The 20,329-nt window shown below is 35.0% G+C and overlaps 1 protein-coding gene across 1 annotated transcript; it reads left to right on the top strand.

Annotated features, from left to right (window-relative positions):
- Window positions 1–11,904: 11,904 nt before the first annotated feature.
- LOC113779566 (O-fucosyltransferase 29) lies at window positions 11,905–18,918 on the top strand. Its single transcript, XM_027325177.1, has 9 exons — window positions 11,905–12,593; window positions 14,043–14,133; window positions 14,594–14,670; window positions 14,798–14,886; window positions 15,035–15,224; window positions 15,995–16,176; window positions 16,828–16,930; window positions 17,306–17,634; window positions 18,143–18,918. Exons 1-9 carry the CDS (start codon window positions 12,267–12,269, stop codon window positions 18,546–18,548), a joined length of 1,794 nt encoding a protein of 597 aa, XP_027180978.1. The 5' UTR covers window positions 11,905–12,266; the 3' UTR covers window positions 18,549–18,918.
- Window positions 18,919–20,329: the final 1,411 nt, after the last annotated feature.

Genomic DNA, 20,329 nt, shown 5'->3' with positions numbered 1-20,329 from the left:
TGGAGAAAGTTAGGAAGATTCTTCCGTGTGGATGCGAGTCTTTCAGTTTCGGATTCGGACTTAATTTGATCGAGGGTGTAATACTGTAACGGTGGGTGAACCACTGGCTGTTTTTTTTTTTTTTTTTTTTTTTTTCCTTTCATGGTCTGAATTTGGAAGGGAGACTGATTAAGCCTTGGACCATGATTGTTTTTTAGGTGGATAGGAAAGTGGATCCACTTTATTCTATGATTTGTTGTTGTTTAGGACTAAAATTCTGTGAAATTTAGTTGTGAAATTGATTAGTTTGTTGACCAAATTAGTTGATATTTACGTCATCAGAAGTTTACTTGTACGATGCGATGATCGATCTTAGAACATATAACTAAAGGGTATGCTGAGTTTACATATGTAAACTTTGTGCGTCTTATTCAATCGAAGACTTGGAGAGGGGCCAGCCAAGCTTCTTTTTTGGAGGAAGACCAGAAAACACAATTACAAATCAAAGTTAGTAAATCTACTTTTGATGATACTAAAAGTGGGTTTAACTATGGACAAGGATTTAAACTGTATGTCTATGTGTAAAGATTTATCCATGCATTAATTAATTTTTACGTAACGCGTATTTTCTTAATTTTCTATTATTTTGAACTTAGGAAAAACATGATCGGGTGCCGGAAAGTTTAAAAACTTATTTAGTGAAGGTTACAACGAAGTAATCTAAATCTATTATGAATTTTGGCTAAGGTTGAGAGTTCAACACCTCGAATTTTTTTTGTCCTTTCTTTTTAAATCTCATTTTTTCTTCAAAAAAAAAATCTGTTATATACGAATGTGGCTAGTAATAGAATTGATATATGTTTTTTCTTCTTCTTCTCCTCTTTGGGTAGAAGTGATTTTTGGTAATTCGATAAAGAACGAGAGAGACGTTAAAGGTCCAACTCTACTTTAGTTTCGCTTTCGCTTTGCAAAGAAAGGAACCAATAGGGACGAGTCGTGTGACGCAAACAAAGGGTCCATTTTCTGGTGTTAATTTCTAATTTTGAATGCTTCAAAATAGACTTTTTCTTCTCATAGGAAACAACAATGCAATCTAAATTGTCAGGTCAATTACGCAAATGCACGTTGATTTCGTTCCAACATATATATAGACTTCTATTCCCACCCAACAGAAATATAGGACAAAAACTGTACATAATTACCTTGGATAATTCACAAAAATTCCCCCTCTTCACATCCTTATCTAAGAAAACAGGCCTAACACTTTTAATCCTAATATAGTATAAATAAGTATAATACTTTTAAGTGAATATCAGGCTTGGGGTGCAAAAGTCGAATTCGAGTTTGAACTCGAGTTCAAAATATTAAACTCGTTAGCTCGCGAGTTCGAATATATATATATTTATTTATTTATTTTAATAGTAAAATTACATATATATCCTTACTATTTTATTATTTATTAAGAAAAAATAATATTTTATTTATTTTTAAAAAATAAAATAATTTTTTTTTATTTTTTCGAGTTTGAGCTTCAAAATTGTCAGCTTGTCAAGCTCAAACTTGAATTTGAGTTCGATAAAATTAAGTCAAGATTCGACTCGATTAAGCCAAAACTCGACTCGGCTCGCTTGCAGTCCTAGACTGAGGCTGTGACATTTTAAAAGGAAGTTGTTTAATAATTCTTGCTCAAAGAAAATACAAGAACTAGTTGACAAAATATATGCTGACATAAACTAATTTGAATGTTTCAAGGCTAATAAGAAAAGAGAGAACGGTTGTCAGTTTGATCCATGAACAATGCTAAAGAACAAGAAGGACCACTTGTTTTTGGCAAGCAGAAAATTTATCATTATGATGACCGTAAAATTTTCGATGAGTCCAAGCCGGCAAGGCATGTTTCTTCTTGGCGATTACTACTATGACCCCCCCCCCCTCCCGCCCCCCAAAACAAAACAAAAAATGAGATGCTATGTTTGCTCTCAGCTTGCTGGCCTTAGTAATTGGCTCCTTGGGCACAAGTAAGGGGTTCGAAATCCCTTACCCACATTTTCCATCAAAGATTTTGTAGAACATTTTCAGAGGTAATTTAGTTCTCTTCGAATTTTCAATAGTTTAGTTGGATCAATCTTCATCCCTCTCCCTGTTCCTCCTAGTATAGGACCAATTATAAGAAATGTTGTATTAAGAAAAAAAGCTTGCTGGCTTCCCGCGTATTTTCCTGTTTCTAGTTATTTATTTACTGGTTCTTTGTGAGTTTGAGAGGAATGGCTTGCTTCTTAGTTGTTTAATTCTTGGTTTCTCATTTCTGTTTCTTTTACTGCTATGTAATTTAGTAAGACAAAATTGAACAAATATAGAGCTTAAACTTAAATGCCTTGAGATATCGTTCCCGAATTCCTGGGATTAGTAGTTCCACTAAACATTAGTTTCTGGGCAGCTCTTTTGGAAAATTAATTTTTTTGTTGTCAATGCACATAATCATTTTAGGATGAATTATGACCGTACATGATCATGTAGGATCAATTAGGATACTTCAGAGGGTTAACTTGTCTAGATTTTTGTCTAGAATCAAAAGAATCATTTAGGATCAATTCATCTAACAGTTGTTGTGATGGATTTTCCCAGCCAGCTTGAGCCATTGAGATGATGCTTTGAGATTGAATTGTGCTTATTGGTCATTGAACAGTTTGTGCTACTAACAGTCCTTTAGCACAAAAAAAAGCAAGTTGTTTCCTCCTACTAAAATTTCCTCCATATTCTTATATCACCAGAAATTTGAGGATAGCAGGTTGGAAGTTTCTACCGAGCAGGAGCTGCCTAAAGAATCGAAGCAACGTTGCAGGAACAGGAAGCTGCCTGAAGACATTATCATAAATGTGTTACCTTCCAAGGAACTTTGTAGGTTCAAGTGCGTGTCGAATCTCAGGTATAAGGATATATCTACCTGTCGTTCTCGAATATGGAAATCCTCCCCAAGGATGGTAGGATTTTTTTTTTGTCAGAATATTACACAATTAAGTAAGCCGGACATTAACATTTATATGTTTAGTTCAGGTGAGAAGTTTGGTTCAAGGAGATCAGTAGATGGAACTAGTTTGGATGAGTCTGCTAGATTTCTGGATGGCAAGAATGCGTTCGGTTTCTCCTTTGAAGTCCACAGATGCCGAAGAATTTCATCCAGTAACGCAAAATAAAGTGTGCAGTATTGTAGAGAGCAGAGAATTATAGCAGCAAAACAGAGCCTAGCCCTTCAGAGACCTCAATATTGCTCCAGAAAGTTGGGTCTAGGATTTTGCATGCAAGGCAGATGACCTTGGCCGCCCTGGCAATGATCTGATTTTCTGTACGATAGTTCGTTGTGGGATACATGGCAAGCTCACCAAAATTCCCATCTAAACTAATGTTTACCAAAATTCGCATAGAAACTTTATCCTCTGAAACTAGTGCATGGACTACAATTCATATCAGACTTGATGTCCGGTTGACCATCCTGCGTTTGAAATTGATGGAGTTTTCTTTTGGTTAGACAAAACACATGAAATTGTGGCCATTGATTGGGGAGGTGTAGATTTGCCTCATAGCGAGATTAAATTTCTATGACTTATGATTTATATGTTTCAGATGGATGTCTTACACTCTGCATTAGAATATGCGGGATTCACCAGTTTCTGGAGTCTAGAGAGCAATTTTCGTTGCCCAAATCCAGAATGGCTAATCAAATATGAAATTAACATCTTTGGCGTAATCGGCTCGAGTTTCCAGAAATTTTCGGTCCAGCAGATTTATTAATAAACTTAATCCCGTTGGCATTTCATCCTTATAATAGCTCCAATCATAAGTAATATCCTTTGACATACGTAACGAGACAGTGGAATTCTTGGATGCGTCTCTCAATCTTTCTGCTTTTAAACTAGGGGTGTGCATCAAATTCGAATTCGGAAGTTTGAATTCGGAATTTTTCAAAATTTTGGCATAGAAATTATCGATCGATTTCGATTTCGAATTCCCTAGTTCCGATTTTGATTTCGATTTCGAATTCAATTCGGAATTCGGTAAATTCCGAATTCGGAAACCTTTTTCCTTTTTTTTTTGTTAGATGTATCGTTATATAATATAAATTTTATATTGCATATATTATTATATATATTAATATATATTATTATACATATTATAAAATGAAATTGAAATAAAAAATATTATTGTATATATAAATAAATAAATATTAATATATATATTCTAAAACGAAATTGAAATCGGAAATTCCGATTTCAAAAAACTCCATTACCGAATTCTAATCAAATTCGCATAATTCGAAATCGAAAATTCCGATTTCAGTGCCGAATTCCGAATTACCGATTTTGAAAATTCCGCACCCTTACATAGTTTTTTCAAATTGGACCGAGAATCGACTTAGCCAAGTTCAAGAATTAAGGTTTAATGGGTTCAATCGGATCGACAGGAGGTCGAATAAAAGGAATGACAACGTCTTCTTCCGCCACTAAAGCAAGTTCGATTACCACCTTTTGTTTGTAAATTTATTTAACGAGTAACTAGCAATCGAGGAGTGAAGAAGGGCATTTTCTTTTCTTTTCTTTTTTTGCTGAGAATTTCATTGCTGACTATTATCCATGCCTGAATCGAGAGGCCTTTCTTTCCTCTTGTAGTATGTAAATGGCAAATCTTTGGTAGTAATCTGAATATCAGTATACTGTCCATGTCGCCTTTCATGATTCAAGAGGTCGTTCTCGTCTCTGAACCAAGAAAATGCACATCTTTCTTTGCCTTCGAATCAAGAGGTCTTTCATGACTATGAGTATACTACCATCCATCGTGTGTACTAGTAATCTGATTCTTTACCTCTTAAACACTAAATCTTCGACAGTATACGAGCATGCTTATCTGCATCTTAGATGGTGCTGAATCAATTTTGATGTTGCAGTGTCTTGAAATCTAGTGAAAATCCAAGTCATTGTCAAAATAGTAGTGCTTCATGACTGCAGAGTCGACAATTAAGCTTATGCAGACAGTAGACCATCCAATTTGCAGCTAGCGTCAATTTAAATTGTCAGGGCGCTCTTGGGGTTTTCAAATCACAATTATTCCAAAAGGAAAAGGCAACTGCTCTCTTGTACTCGGGAATTGACATTGAGGTGGGGCTTGGAAAATTTGCTGCGCTCTCTTGTATAAAATGTTGAGAAGGCATGTACATTGCTGTTTCGAGCTAGAATTATCCCTAAAAACAAAAGGCAAACTGTTTCTTCACGCTCCCCTTAGTTTCTTTCGATTCCTGACTTGGGCACCGTTTGGAATGAAGGAAAGGAAGGAATCGGAAAGGAAGGGTTGTTGATTAAATCAGACCGAGTTAAGCTGACCTGATCGAATGCGTGAAATGCCCGATGCAATCACACGGAAGCGAGCCCCAAACTTTCCTATTGGGAAGTCCAATAGTACCTGTTTTTATTCTCTTATCTTACGGGCCTCTTCCACTTGATAGAGTTGGAAGTTGCACTTCTCCCTCTAATTTTGGGTTGAATATAACTGGTCTTTGTTAATTTCTTGGGCTTGGAAGTAGACTAACAATCGCTCCTCCAAGTCTAATCTAATCTTAAATATGCCTACCTGCAAAGCTGTCCATATGAACATTAATTTTTTTTTTTTTTGCTGCAATGATATTCTATAGAAAGGAGAAGTCTAAAAAGATTGTATAAGAGACTAACAGATTTACGGATCCGACTAAATCAAATAGGTGTTATGACATCTCTTTTGAATTTTTTTACTGCATGTGAGATTCAAATTCCGACCTAATGAATATGGTAGGTTCAAACCCCGACTTAACGAATATGGTCCTACCTGCAAAAAACCACTCTTAAAACGATTCAAGCCCAAAAAAAAAAAACCACTCTTAAACGATTCAAGCCTGCAAAATATTATTGACTTGATAGTGCCAACATGTGAAGCTCTTTGTCATTAGGTGCCAAGAGAACTTTCAATTCAAAACCAAGAAAGCAACCCGGGCTGGGGTTGTTGGGGAAGGGAGTTTAGCACATTCTCTGTCGTGCGTCTATTATTAGTGTACGTTGTTCTTCTTGTTCCGGTCAACAAAGTTGATAATCAGTAATCATCACATAACTGAATTTGATTAGCACGTTCTCTGCCGCCGAAATCACTTTTTGAATAATCAGTCAGTTTATTTGGGATGCGATCATGGTCAGTGTCATGGATATTGGGACCATGTTTTTCTTCGAAAAGACAATTTTAGCTTCTTTTAATAAAGGATTTGATTTTCTAACAAAAAGAAGGATTGTGATTAGGACTCTCAGCTTTAATAAAGGATTTGATTTTCTAACAAAAAAAAAGGATAATACTAAAGGATTTGGTTTTCTTTTAGGTTCCGTTTGGCAAAACCGAATCTGAATTCTTAAGTTTGAATTCTGAAATTTGAATACTGAAATAATTAATTTGCTGGATTTTAAGCACCGAAAAGAAATGTATGAATGTTTGAATTTTAATACTAAATTTATTTATACTGTTTGATAAATATTTATAAATGAATGCTTAATAAGTTTAATTTGATAATTTTACCATTATATCTTTTCATTCAAAAAAGAAATAGAACCTATGATTTAATTAGCTTAAAATTTTTAGGTATGAAAATGACAATATTTATTTTTAAATCAAATTAATGTAAAAGATGAAATATATTATATGAGAAATATGGAGAAGATGTGAAAGTTATTAAAAAATGATAAACGAGAAATAGAAAATCGTTAGATAGGGAATATCAGGTTGTTTAATTGGATAAGATTTTGAACATAATTAACAGATAATGGTAGATTTGGTAGATAAGATAATGTAGTTAAAGTAATTCCATTGATTATTATCAGAATTAAGCATTCAGTTAGGATTCTTGTGCTGAAAAAAAATACACACAAGTTCAGCACTGCTTAAGAAGTTCATCAGATGGATTTTCATTTATCAAACAGTCAAAACATCATCTGAATATCTAAAAAGGTTTAGTTTCAACACTTTTGTATGTTATCAAATAGATCCTTAGAGCATCTAATTTACACCAAAATTATAAGGGCCACACCCACATTTATTCTCCCCCTGCAATTATACTATTTAGTTTTAATTTTCAAAACACTAATTTGTTTGGATTATGATTTTATGTAGAAAATTTTTTACATTTTTCGTGAACATATTTTTTAATCAACTTTTTATTTCACATACGTCAAATCGCTACAATACATTATTTTGTAAAAACTTTTAAAAATAGCAATTCAAACATCACTTGAAACCATTCCCGTTGGACGAGCCATTGAACTTTTTAGTATTTATCCACAACAATTTGTTATAAACGTGATTGTTGGATGCAAGTTTGTTTCTGTGTCAATGCCTTTATTCTACATTTCAGTGAGCAAAAGCTTGGCCGAAAATTTTTGATAAATTCTATGAAAATGTAAGAGAAAAGCCTGTGGAGATGTGATGTGCTTCATGTCAATTTTGTCGTAGTGCAGAAAATAAATGTGTTTAATACTATGGTAGCAAAATTAGTGTAAAATCCTAAAAAAAAAAAAAAAAGGTACCTCCAACAAAAACTAAATGTTAAAGCATTTCTCAAAATGTTGCCGTATTTTTAATATTATTATGCCCACCAAAAAGGTCTAAACACATGATGAATATGCTTTGACGATTTCTGAATTTGTAATAGGACCATTCTCCAGGACCACTACTGTGATGTAGAGAAAGAAAAACCACTGGCATGGAACTTTCAAGCCATATGGAAAGGCAATCTTGATGAGATGAGACAAGAAGGTGTGTCTGAGGCATTTTTGGAAGAATTTCCAGAAAAATATGATTGAAAAAGATGTCTCAATAATCATTTTCTAAAAATGATCACCAACCGAATACTAAATGAAAAGCGTTGGTCAATTTGTTCTCCCTATGGGGAAACTGGGAAGTGAAGTGTTTGATTGTGACAAATTTAATAAAAAAACTTAAAAATGAGAGATCTTGCAACAAAAAAAAAAAAAAAAGAAAGGAGGATAATAGACAGCCTAGTATTTTGTTTCCTAATTCCCCTCCCACGGTTTCAAATGACATGATGCACAATACATATTTCCGCCACTTGAAGACCTATAATTTGTTCTGTTTTTTTTTTTTTTTTGGGTTAATGAGAATTTCAAATTTTACTTTGGCATTAGGCAATTGCATATGTGTTTTGATATACTGCATATATTTTGTTGCTGAAATTTAGAGATGATTTATGTGAAAGAGAAACAAAACTTGATTAGGACCCCCTTTTGGGCTTTGGGGGGTAGATTTAGCTTTAACCGTGACTGTTCCACATTGAACCCTACAATGATGACCAGTGTCAGAGTCATACACCCAAGCTTGTCAACGCTAAAAAGCTTAGCCCCACTTAAGGACCCAAAATGATTATCCAAAAATAGTCAAAAAATTTGTTAATCAACTTCAGTTTTGTTTGGATTGCATTTTTTTGGATTTTTTTATAAAATAATTATTGTAACGATTTGATATATATAGAATATAAAATAAAAAAATAATTAAAAAATGTGTCTGCAGAAAACGTAGCAATCCTAGTTCTGATTATAACATATAAGTTGATTTTCATAAATTTGGATTGTAATTGCAATTTGTTCTTTCTCACGAGAAAAAATAATAATAAGCTACACCAATGAACCGCCAAAAACCAAAAACTTTGCTACAAAACAAAAGATAAAACCGACAAAAAACTAGAGAGACTAGCTCCTAGTTTGGATTGTAATTTTTTACAAGAAAATTTTTATGCTCTTCAGTAATATATTTTTTAATTATTTTTTATTTCATATATATTATATTTTTAATAACAAAAAAAATAACTCCTAAAAATAGCAATCTAAACAGGAATCAGTTGGTAATTGCTTAGGGAGATAAATTACAAAATGTGCCATGACTCAGTGGTTACTCTGTCGTGTCCAGTAGGTAAGGGTAGCACGTCCTTTCAAGGTCAGGCATCGGCATCAACAATAATAAAGAGGCAAGTACATGCTCCCCCTCCATGGGATATGGTGACCTTCCTGGTTTATCCAGGGTTCGAGTCCCGCTGTTAACGTATTCGATATGGAGTGGGGCCTCCTCTCCCGGGTCACAGGAGATTAGTCGGACCTCTTAACGATTAACCCGGACTAGGGGTGTTTCGCGAATCGAGCCCCTTGCGAGCCGATCGCGAGCGGCTCGAATACGAGCTCGAGTCGAGCTCGAGCTAATTAAATCGATCTCGAGCTCGAACTCGAGCTCAAAAACATTAAGTTCGTTGGCTCGCGGGCGGCTCCCGAGCTCAATTATATATTTATTTTTTATTTTAATAGTAAAATTACATATATCCCTAATATTTTATTATTTGTTAAAAAAATATTATTTTATTCATTTTTTTTAAAAAAAATATTTTTTATTTTTTAAAAATAAAATAATAATTATTATTTTTTTATTTTTTAATCTCGAGCTCGACTCGAATTTGACTCGAGCTCGAGCTTGATATTTTGAGCTCGTTGAGCTCGAACTCGAGTTTAAGCTTCACAAAATTAACTCGAGCTCGGCTCGATTAGCCAAAGCTCGACTCGAACTCGGCTTGTTTGCACCCCTAATCCGGACATTCCTGTGTCGATAAAAAAAAAAAAATTCGGGCCGCAGGGGATTAATCGGGCCCCGTAAAGATTGACCCGAACACCTGTGTCGACAAAAAAAAAAAAAATTACATGCCTCCCACGAATCATGAATTCTTATTCACTTTTTCCTTCCTTTCTTTTTTTTTAAAAAATGCACTATAAATCTTCATTAGTGTTTTCTGTTTTCCCAGAACGAAGGTCCCAATACCTGGAAACTGTGAATGCACTACAATTCCACAAACAAGCGCCGAAATTCACTATTTGGGAAATGTATGCTGGATGCCCAAGTGTGGCTACTAAAGGCTACTACTAATTACACTTTCGGTTGGACTAGACTCCGGAACAAATAAAGGTGCATAGTACATTCATATGGTCCGATAATGATTTAATTTTCGTTGATTTTTTTTTATCCAATTGGGTCATCCCTTTAGAATAAGGAGTAGACGGTGACAATTGATAAAAAAAAAAGATAAAAGGGCTATTAATATACCAACTGAAAATAAATATATGCTGGATAGCGTGGCTACTAAAGGCTGCCACCAATCATACTTTTGATTGGACTAGACTCCAGAGCAGATAAAGGTGCGTAATGCACATATATGGTCCGATAATAGTTCAGTTTTTATCGATTCTTCTTGATTTAATTATATCATCCCTTTAAAATAAAATAGGAATAGATGGTGACAATTAATAAAATAAAAAATAAAAGGGCTATTAATATACGAACCGAAAATAAATAGTAGTAAATTGATAAAGGATGCTTTTAGTTCTGGGGAAGCCATGTTGAATGTTGGGCCATTGAAGTTACCAATCACTAGGGGTGTGAATCGAAATCGAAATCGATAATTCGGAACTTTGAAATCGAAATTTTTCAAAATTTTGGTATCAGAATTTTCGACTGATTTCGATTTCGAATTCACCAATTCCGAATTCAATTTGGAATTCAGTAAATTCCGATTTCACCGAATTCATGAATATAAAAATTATTATTATTATTATATAAATATTATATTACATATATATATAAAAATTATATATATGTGTGAAAACGAAATTGAAATCGAAATAGGAATTTCGATTTCACCTAATTCATGAATATAAAAATTATTATTATAATATAAATGTTATATTATATATATTAAATATATATATATATATATGAAAAACAGATTTGAAATCGAAATAGGAATCCCGAATTCCGATTTGAAAAATATCATTACCGAATTCGACCAATTCGAAATCAGATATTCCGATTTTCATTCCAAATTACCGAATTACCGTTCGAATTCAATTCGAATTCGGTCGATAAATCGAAATTTTTCGATTTTGCACACCCCTACCAATGACAACAAAGTAGGGTGTGGTAGGACACAACAAAGTATGGTAAATAAAGAAATGAGGACCATTTTCCTATATCAAAATATATTGTCATGGTACAATAAATGTTGAAGTGTCCTTTTAGGATTTACTGTTGGAGATTCACGTTATATGTAATCAATTCTTTCTCAAATGCATTTTATTCATTATGATGTTCAAATGCTATTTTCCTACCCACTTCCAAAAGATTATAAAAAGAATTGGAAACTCTCAATTATTTGAGCTACAAGAAAAAGGTTCAGTGAAGGAATCAGCTAAGGAAATTACTATCAAAATCCGTTGTAATCTGAGCCTTGTTTAGATCGACTTTTTCAGTACATTTATCTATAAACATTTCAAAAAATAGTAATCTAAATCAAAATTTTGTAACTCCCTCATCTTATCAATTTCGATTATCCAAAAGACTTTCGAATTTAAAACTTAATAGAAATGATATCTCTCCACGCTTGAAAAACTTAAATCCAAATATAATCTCTCCACATCATACTTTTGACACACCCACCCAATCATTAGTAACTCATACAGCAAATTACAAAAGGCTACGCAACAAAAATTATTTTGTCTAAAAATATTTAATCTGCCATCATTATACCTACCCTTATATAGATGGTATTAATTAATTTAATTTAAATAACATTTAGAAACTTCGCTTATTCTTAATCCCTGATAAGCACGTCCCAACCTTTCCGTTGCATCATCCTCTTCACCGTCTCCTTTCACAGTCTCAAAAATAATAAAACTAAAAATCTTTAGATTCGTGTCTCAGCACTGATCGAGCCCCACCATTTCACCCCCTTATTCCATTCTTTCTCCTCAAAATTTCACCTTTTCGGGCTTTTCCCCTTCTACAGCGCCCCATTTCCACACCCCAAAACACACACTAAAACACCGTTTGAAACACGCGCTGAGGGCTCCCCTCTTGGCCTCTTCTTCTTTACTATCACCCTCCTAAAAGAGAAACTCTGAAAAGCAACACTGACCCACATTTTCAAACGCTCACCAGTAAAATCCCATTAAACAAATCCCAATAAAAAGCCATAAAAGAATTAGGGTTTTGGGACATATGGCATTTAATTGAAAACAAACAGCGGATTCTGCATTTTTCTGCCAAGGGGTACATGTGGTTGATGTCATAAATTAATTTACTAGTAATGAGTAAAAAAGCCGGAAAAGTTTCACTGGTTCCTGAAGCTGAATTTGAATGTAGTTCTACAAGCAAAAGAAGAAGAGTAAGCCATCATCATGGGTGTGGCCAACAAGGCTTGGAAGTATAGTGGCGGAGTAGTAGTCAATAGTTTTGGAATTTTTTGTAATAGTAGTAATAATGTTAATGATAAGGAGAAATTAAAGGTACAGGACCAGCAGCAGAATTGGAGATTGTGGTTCTGGCCATCAAATGCATCTACGGCGGCATCAGCAAGGCGGCCGAAGATCTCATGGTCTGTGAAGGTTTGTGGGGTAATGCTATTTGCTGTTGGGTTGATTTCACTCTTCACTGGACACTTGGCTTCTGATCTTGAATGGTACTCTCAGCGTTTTGGCAAGCGATTTCCCTATCATAAGGAGCTGGTAATCGACTGTCATTATGATTTACATTTTTTACATTTTTATTTGTTTTTGTTCCCATTTTTTTTTCTAGGCTGTTAAATTTCTCTCTTTATTTGTTTTTCAAGTGAAAGTCAAAATATTGTTGCTCAGTGCGTCGCTGTTTTCACTTTAAGAGCGGTTTTTTTCCTTTTTTTTGGGGGGGGGGGGGGGTTCGGTCTGATTCTTGAGCTTTTGAGTGAAAGTTAAGATTTTATTGGTCACTGGATTTAGTTTGTTGTTTTTGATCGGGAGAGAATCGGAGCTTACGAGCATAATGGGGTTGAATATAAATGCAATGTTTCAAAGTTTTCATTTTTATCTTATACTGTAGGGGGACTATGAGCAAGATTCTTTCTTTTACCTGTCTTTCACCTCTTTTCTCCCTTCAAAAACCGAGAAGTGTCAGCTTCGGTTTTTAATTTCTGCTTTTCAGGTATTGTGGGGTGAAAGATTTTTCACAGTTTCAAGTAAATGTACTTGCATGAGAATGCACCATTTTAGACCACGAGTATTGTTATGAGCAAGATTATATTTGTTTAAATTTCTTTTATAATCTTGCCCCAAAACATAAAAGTACTAGATTTACTTTGGATTCTTAGCTGTATGCGATGGTGTGTATCGTTGGAGCAGTTATTTTTGTTTCTGTTTAAGAAAATTAATATATTTCATTCTTAGTAAAAAGAGTTGGACGGATGCTTGCTGTAAAATATCATCTAATGTTCGACTAATAGAATATTAAATATGTGAATTTTTTGAGAGCTTCATCTGCTATGTGAAACTGTCAACTGATGTATTTTCCCCCTGCATGCTGGAGTTGATGTGCTGCTTGCCATTCTATATGAGTACGTGATCTTTATTGTTTGATTTGTTTGACTAATGAGCAGAAGTGCTTAATGTGTTTGTCCCTTATCGGTTTTGAGAAAAGATGCTTGCATGCCTTCCAGATTAGATGCTACTTATTCATCTGGAAGAGGATAGGACAAAATAGTTATGTGAACAGTAATTGGGAAGTTTTGCATTTTAATGAGCTTATATTATTCAATTTAGACAGAGCCTTACCTGCTAAAATGACTGATTTATGTGCTATGCTCCCAGCAAAAGTTTTTTTTTTTAATTTATTTTTATTAATTTTTTAATAGTGTAAGTGGGAGATCTTGAACCCAAGACCTCTCACTTACACTCCCTCCCCCGGTACCACCCAACCCATCCCTCCCTTCCCCCCCCATTCCCAGTAAAAGGTTATTGTAAATTTTATGTTATAAAAGCAGCTGTACACCCGGAGAGAAGCCATTTTTCTGCTCTCTTAATTGAGGAATTACTTTTATAGGTCCTTGTCTTGTGATATTGTAACTTTTATGCTTGTCTTATCAGTGGAATCTCTTTTTAATGAAATACTACTGATGCTCCTCTATGAACTTGTATATAATGTAGAATGGCAATGGCCGTACAGCAATTGATATTTGGAAATCGAAGTTCTCAAAGTTCTACTATGGATGCAGTGAAAGAGGACGCCATTTTGGCCGTAAGCTGATTAACCCTTGCCTGTACTCGCTTCCAATGTCATGGCATGAATAATATTTGCATCTCCTTTTCTTCAAATATTTGTCTATGTTGTTAGTACACCTACTTGTGTCGTCATACTAGTCCGCTGACCAAAATGGTCTAAAGAGATGGTGCTCTGAGTCAAAGTGCTGTTTCTTTATCTTTTACCCAAGCAAAAAAATGTAATTATCCTGTCTTTGTTTACTTCTTTTCCCTCCTTTTTAATTTGGATTAAAAGGAAATTGAATTTGATGCATTGAGTGATCTTAATTGCTTCCTGGGTAGACGCATCTCCCGTGCCGTATATGGATAAACTCTTTCTTTGCTTTGTAGTCTTCCATGGATGCTTTTCTAGATATGTTCTGTGAGCGGTTTGCTGTTGTACATTTTTCTTTCGATTTGAACTATAATTCAGGCCCTAATTCTGTATTGAACTGTAGCTGCCATTCGTGAGCGATCTTCAAACGGCTATCTACTTATAGCAACTAGTGGAGGGCTCAACCAACAAAGAACTGGCGTAAGTGTGTTTCTCATTGTTGTCTACTCGTCTGGTTTAAAGGCTCATTTATTAGGATTTCTGAATTCTTCAACTTTGTTTCTGTATCTCAATATCCTAAAGTCAAGAATCCATTTCTGCTCTTCAGATAACTGATGCTGTAGTTGTTGCACGGATTCTTAATGCTACTTTAGTGTTACCAGAATTGGATCATCAATCTTTCTGGAAGGATGATAGGTAGGCTGAGATTTCAATTAAATACCATAGCAGGAGGATATGTAGTCTAGTCCTATAGGGGATTTCCACGTGTTTGAATTGCATTGATATTAGTCATGTGAGTATGCTTGTGGTAATGTGTTTATTTGTGAATTGACTTAACATGCAGTGACTTCTTAAACATTTTCGATGTTGACTGGTTCATCTCTTACCTTGGGAAGGACATAACTATTGTTAAAAGAGTTCCAGAAAAGGTAATGAGATCAATGGAGAAACCCCCATATACAATGCGTGTACCAAGAAAGTCAGAACCTGAATATTATCTTGACCAAGTACTGCCTATTCTCTTGAGGCGACGTGTAAGTATGCAAACCAATTATCTTCCAGTATCTTTTAACTCTGAAGAGAGCTTGATCTGTTTACAGGCTTTCACCGAGCTGTTTTCTTGAATTACTCTTCTTACTGCCCACACTATATTTAATTTAGAAGTTTCAAGATTACGAGCTATATATCTATCCAAATTCTAATTACCACAAAGCTTCTGTTGAAGTTTTAGGTCGAAATGAACTGAACAGGGGCAGGATTTGTCACGTTTGAGGCACATTTGGATTGGGATAGGAATTTGAATGTACTCATGCTAACTATAGACTCAATTTTATCACTTATTAACCCTTGCTTAGTAGGTGGATGAGTCAGTGTCTTTGCAATGGCGTGTGGTGAAGACACAGTGACTTGCCTTAATAAAGAGAAGGTGTTGAAGTAGAATGATGGGTTAGGTTCATGGAGGAGATAGTGGCACTGGTGGCAGGGGTGGAATTTTTTTTTGATATAGTCTACCTGATTAAAAATGTTCATTTATCGTGTTTGACCATCAGATGTATTAAAGTGCAAGCTGAAAAGCTTGAGCGTTACGATTTTACTTCAATTTCTACTCATTTAGTTCCCAAACAATCCTGTCAGTGATTTTCTAGAGAAAGCAAATATTGAACTTAGACTGTTAATCACCATAGTTACCTGAAAATCTCTGGAAAGCTTGGATGCTAATAGATTAACCTTACTTTCCTAAGTTAAGAAAGAAAGGATGTGTACATTAACTTTTGTATTAACAAACAAGCTAAATTTCATGCAGGTTGTTCAGTTGACGAAGTTTGATTATAGGCTTGCTAATGACCTTGATGAAGAGCTACAGAAACTACGTTGCCGGGTAAATTATCATGCTCTAAGATTTACTAAACCCATAAGGAATTTGGGGCAGAAACTAGTGATGCGAATGCGGAAGATGACCAAACGTTTTATTGCAGTTCACTTGAGGTTTGTCACTCTTACTGTTGCAAGAATAAAATGTTCCACCTGCTATTTGAAGGTTGTAATTCCAGCCATTATAGCTAGACCGGCAATATAGGAATATGTCATTGTAGGAACAAGAGATTCAGAGATGCATAACATTGAAATGTAGATGCAACAAAAAGTTTTTATATTTAATTAAGCTTTTTGCTTCTAAGATATTGATGAATTGCTTAAACTTCTACTTAATATTAAAAAGTTCTATGAAGACTTGTCACCTATTTGTTTGTTTGGTAAAACTTGGTTATTATTTTTGAAACTGTATTGATTTTGGACGCCTCTTTGAAAGGGATATCTCTAATTTGGTAGATTTGAGATTCATTTTGCTACACAAGCAATATTTTACTTTTTATCAGCCCTAGAAGAGGTAAGTGGCTTGGGGACATTTCTTGAAGAAAATGGCACTTTTGTCAGAATGATGTGATACCAGGTAGACAAGAAATGATAATTTGGATCACGTTTCTGCATTTGTCTGCCCCTAAATTTTCTAACAGTCTTGTTTCATTTCTTAAATGTGGACTATTTACCAGTAGACCCACAACGACAAAAGTATTTAATTTTCATAAAATTTCATCACTTGCATTTCTGATTTGCTCTTTTTGACTTTGTGTTTGGCAGGTTTGAGCCTGATATGCTAGCCTTTTCTGGATGTTACTATGGTGGAGGAGATAAAGAACGATACGAACTGGGGGAGATAAGGAAGCGATGGGAGACATTACCTGTGAGATCATGCTTTCAAATGATATTCTTCTTCTCCTTTTTTTTGGGCTTATCTTGTATTAAATTAGCCACTTAATTAGCAAAGTTTGTTATTTAACAGATTGAATCTACAACATGTCTAAAAGTAGGAATATTTAGAGGCGATAATTTGTTACAGTAATAGGTCTTCGTAACAATGAGCGTGTGAATAAAGGCAAAACATAGGTTTCTTGGCAATGGCCAACTCCAGGTGCCATTGAGTTAAGTGGGTTAATCATGTAATGAACCAGTTTTGATATTTTGCCTGGTTCATGAAGCTATACGACATTTCTCTTTTCTGTTGTAATTTTGACAAGAAGAGTCTTGTAATTTGTTACATTTTTTGTGCTTGCCAAAGGAGCTCAGCCCTGATGAGGAGCGCACCCGAGGGAAATGCCCACTTACCCCCCACGAAGTTGGTTTAATGCTCCGTGCACTTGGGTTCCGGAATGACTCCTACCTGTATGTCGCATCTGGTGAAATATATGGTGGAGAAGAAACCTTGCGACCCCTGAGAGAGCTCTTTCCAAACTTCTTCACCAAGGAGATGCTTGCTGGTGAAGAGTTGAAACCTTTTCTTCCCTTTTCTTCTCGTCTTGCTGCCATAGACTACATTGTTTGTGACGAAAGTGATGTATTTGTCACTAACAACAATGGAAACATGGCAAAGATCTTAGCTGGTCGAAGGTGAGATATTGTCTATTAGTTGTAGTAATGCTTTTCTGTGATTTCATATTCAGCATTATCTGTTCAAATGTTGGTGAAGTACCAAGACCTGACACATTGGACTTCCCTTAGCTAAGGACAGTTGTTAGTGCAGAGAATGAGAGAAGATGAAGATGATGTTCTAAGCATGGCTATTGTCAAGAAATAGGATTAAGCTTCTGAAGTAAAACCAACATCTAGGAGCTACTGTGTCAAGCAACAAAAGTTTTAGCATTATGCATGAAATTTCAGCTTTTCTGAAGGCCTAAAACTGTTGTATAATGTTTGCCTAGGTATGATCTGATTTGTTATTCTGCATTGTGCTAAACCAAGAAAGAAAGCTTAGCAAGATCCTTTTGAGCGTAATTAAAATGCATTTAAATGAATAAGTGCAAACAACCCAAGAAGAACAAGAGAATTTGATATTTATCTCAAAATGTTGTCTTATAATGTTAGTTTAACAAAGTTATTCTTTATTTTCATGTCAAAGGAGGTATATGGGGCATAAGAGGACTATCAGGCCAAATGCCAAAAGGCTTAGTGCCTTATTCAAGGCACGAGATAAAATGGAGTGGGATACATTTGCCAAAAAGGTGAAATCATGCCAAAGAGGATTCATGGGAGAACCCGATGAGATGAAACCAGGACGGGGGGAGTTCCACGAATATCCAGCCTCTTGCATTTGCCAGAAACCATTCAACCACTCTGATGTTGTAAAGGATGAGGATGGAGATTGGTCTTTAGAGGATAATTCCATTGCTTCTGATGCAAAATCTAGGTATCAAACTATCAGGCAAGGTGAGGGTAAGTCTCAGGAGTTAATGAAAGCCAGAATAGGAGAAGGGCCAGGATCCCTAGCAGAAGAGAGTGACCATGAGGACTTTCTGTCTGACTAAAAATGTCTCTGGGTCAGAGTTGCTGCAAGGTTTTGGGCTCCAGCTGCAGCTCAGATTTGGCACTTAGAACCCCTTGAGTAACATGTGGATTACCAGGTGATGTGGGTGCATGTATAGCTAGACTGTATCTTCAATCGTGTTGCAATTGTTCATATTAATGTTAAGCACCGTAGTTTGTAGGAGAGGAATGAAGCTATTTTACTTGGTGGCGAGACTTTAGCCAGCAATGGCTTCAATTGTTAGCTTACACGTGAAGGAAGTTTTGTGGTCTTTGGAAATAGGCCTTTTCAGGATCCTGCTTGGTCCGTTTGATTCGGTTGTAAAACGTAAGTTGGTAGTGGAAGAAAGATTAAAGGAATAATTTCAGAAACCTCCCTGACATTTCTCACAATATCACTTCGTAAGTTGGTACTGCTAGAAATGACGATGTACATAAAGGAATAATTTCAGAAACCTGTCAACGTTTCTCATGATATCATTCAGCACTTCTTAAGATTTTAAAATTTCACTCACCTTTGTTAGATTGACATTTTTTGTAACATTTTAGCCCATATGAAGGAAATGCAAGAGAGATAAAATTTTTGTTCCAATACTACCCTTGTGTTGTCGGACTTATGAAACTTGTAACAATTACAAGAATATAAAATAAGGTTGAAAAGTTAAAAGATGAAAATATGAATGGTTATAGATGCAATAATGAATAATTTTTGCATATGCAACTAAGTATCATCTAATACAACAAATGATATTTTAACCCAAAAAAATACAAGATATTCCTAGATATATATTTTGGTCATTAGATCATGTTTTTATTAGTTTTTTTTTCTATAAGTAGAATTTATATTACAAATTACACATGAAGAAATTGTTTAAACTTTCAGTACAATTTAAATTACATCACGAGGATTTAAATCTAAAACCTCCTACGTATAATTCCTCTCACCTTACTATTCAACCCAACCCTCCTCCCATATTAGATAGCAATTTGGTTTTTTTTTTCATCTACATTTTTTGGTTTAAAAATTCGCCCTTTGTTTTGGCCTTTTGGTTAAATGGTTGTTGAGAATGCAAGGGTAACGCTGTCAATTTGTGACCGTTGATAGGGATATTTGATCTTGTGAAATTAATAGGAAAAGTAAGTGAAACTTTAAAACCCTCAAGAAAGTTGAATCATATTGTAAGAAACCTTAGGGAGGTTACTAAAAATTATCCAATCCATAAAAGATATACCTTCTTAACCTCCATCGACCATTTTGAGAACACCCTTTTTCTTTATTCATCTGATCTTCAAGACCAGCCCAAAAAGAAGGGGATTTAATACGGGTTGCGAGTCCACCAATCCAAACACCGTGTTTATTGCAAATTTTGCGATTGAAATGAATTTTGATCTAATTTAATCTCCACAGTTGAGGTAGATTATGCATTAAAATACTTCTCACAATTCAAACGCAAGTTTTATTGCTAGTTTAACAGATAAACATGGATTTTGCAATAGAAGTACAAGCATTAGAGCTACCCAAAACATTAACAACATTCACCAGAGAGAGTGTTGACCAAACCAGACAAGACTATTCCTAAGATCGCCTATGTGCTTCCCCATCAATATCATACCTATGGGCGACGGAAACATGAAAAAGTTGCCATAGGTCTCCACTGGATAATAGTTCCCAACAGCAAAGGGAAGATAAAAAACGGAGGAATTATTACATACCCAAAAGTTTCTTGCACACCTCTTTTATAAATTTTTGCCTACAACACGTACCCGCCATGTAGCCAAAGAG

This window comes from Coffea eugenioides, chromosome 8, assembly GCF_003713205.1.
Source record: "Coffea eugenioides isolate CCC68of chromosome 8, Ceug_1.0, whole genome shotgun sequence".
Lineage (NCBI taxonomy): Eukaryota > Viridiplantae > Streptophyta > Magnoliopsida > Gentianales > Rubiaceae > Coffea > Coffea eugenioides.
Note: the sequence above shows the minus strand (reverse complement) of the source record. Positions and strands in the feature narration are given on the sequence as shown.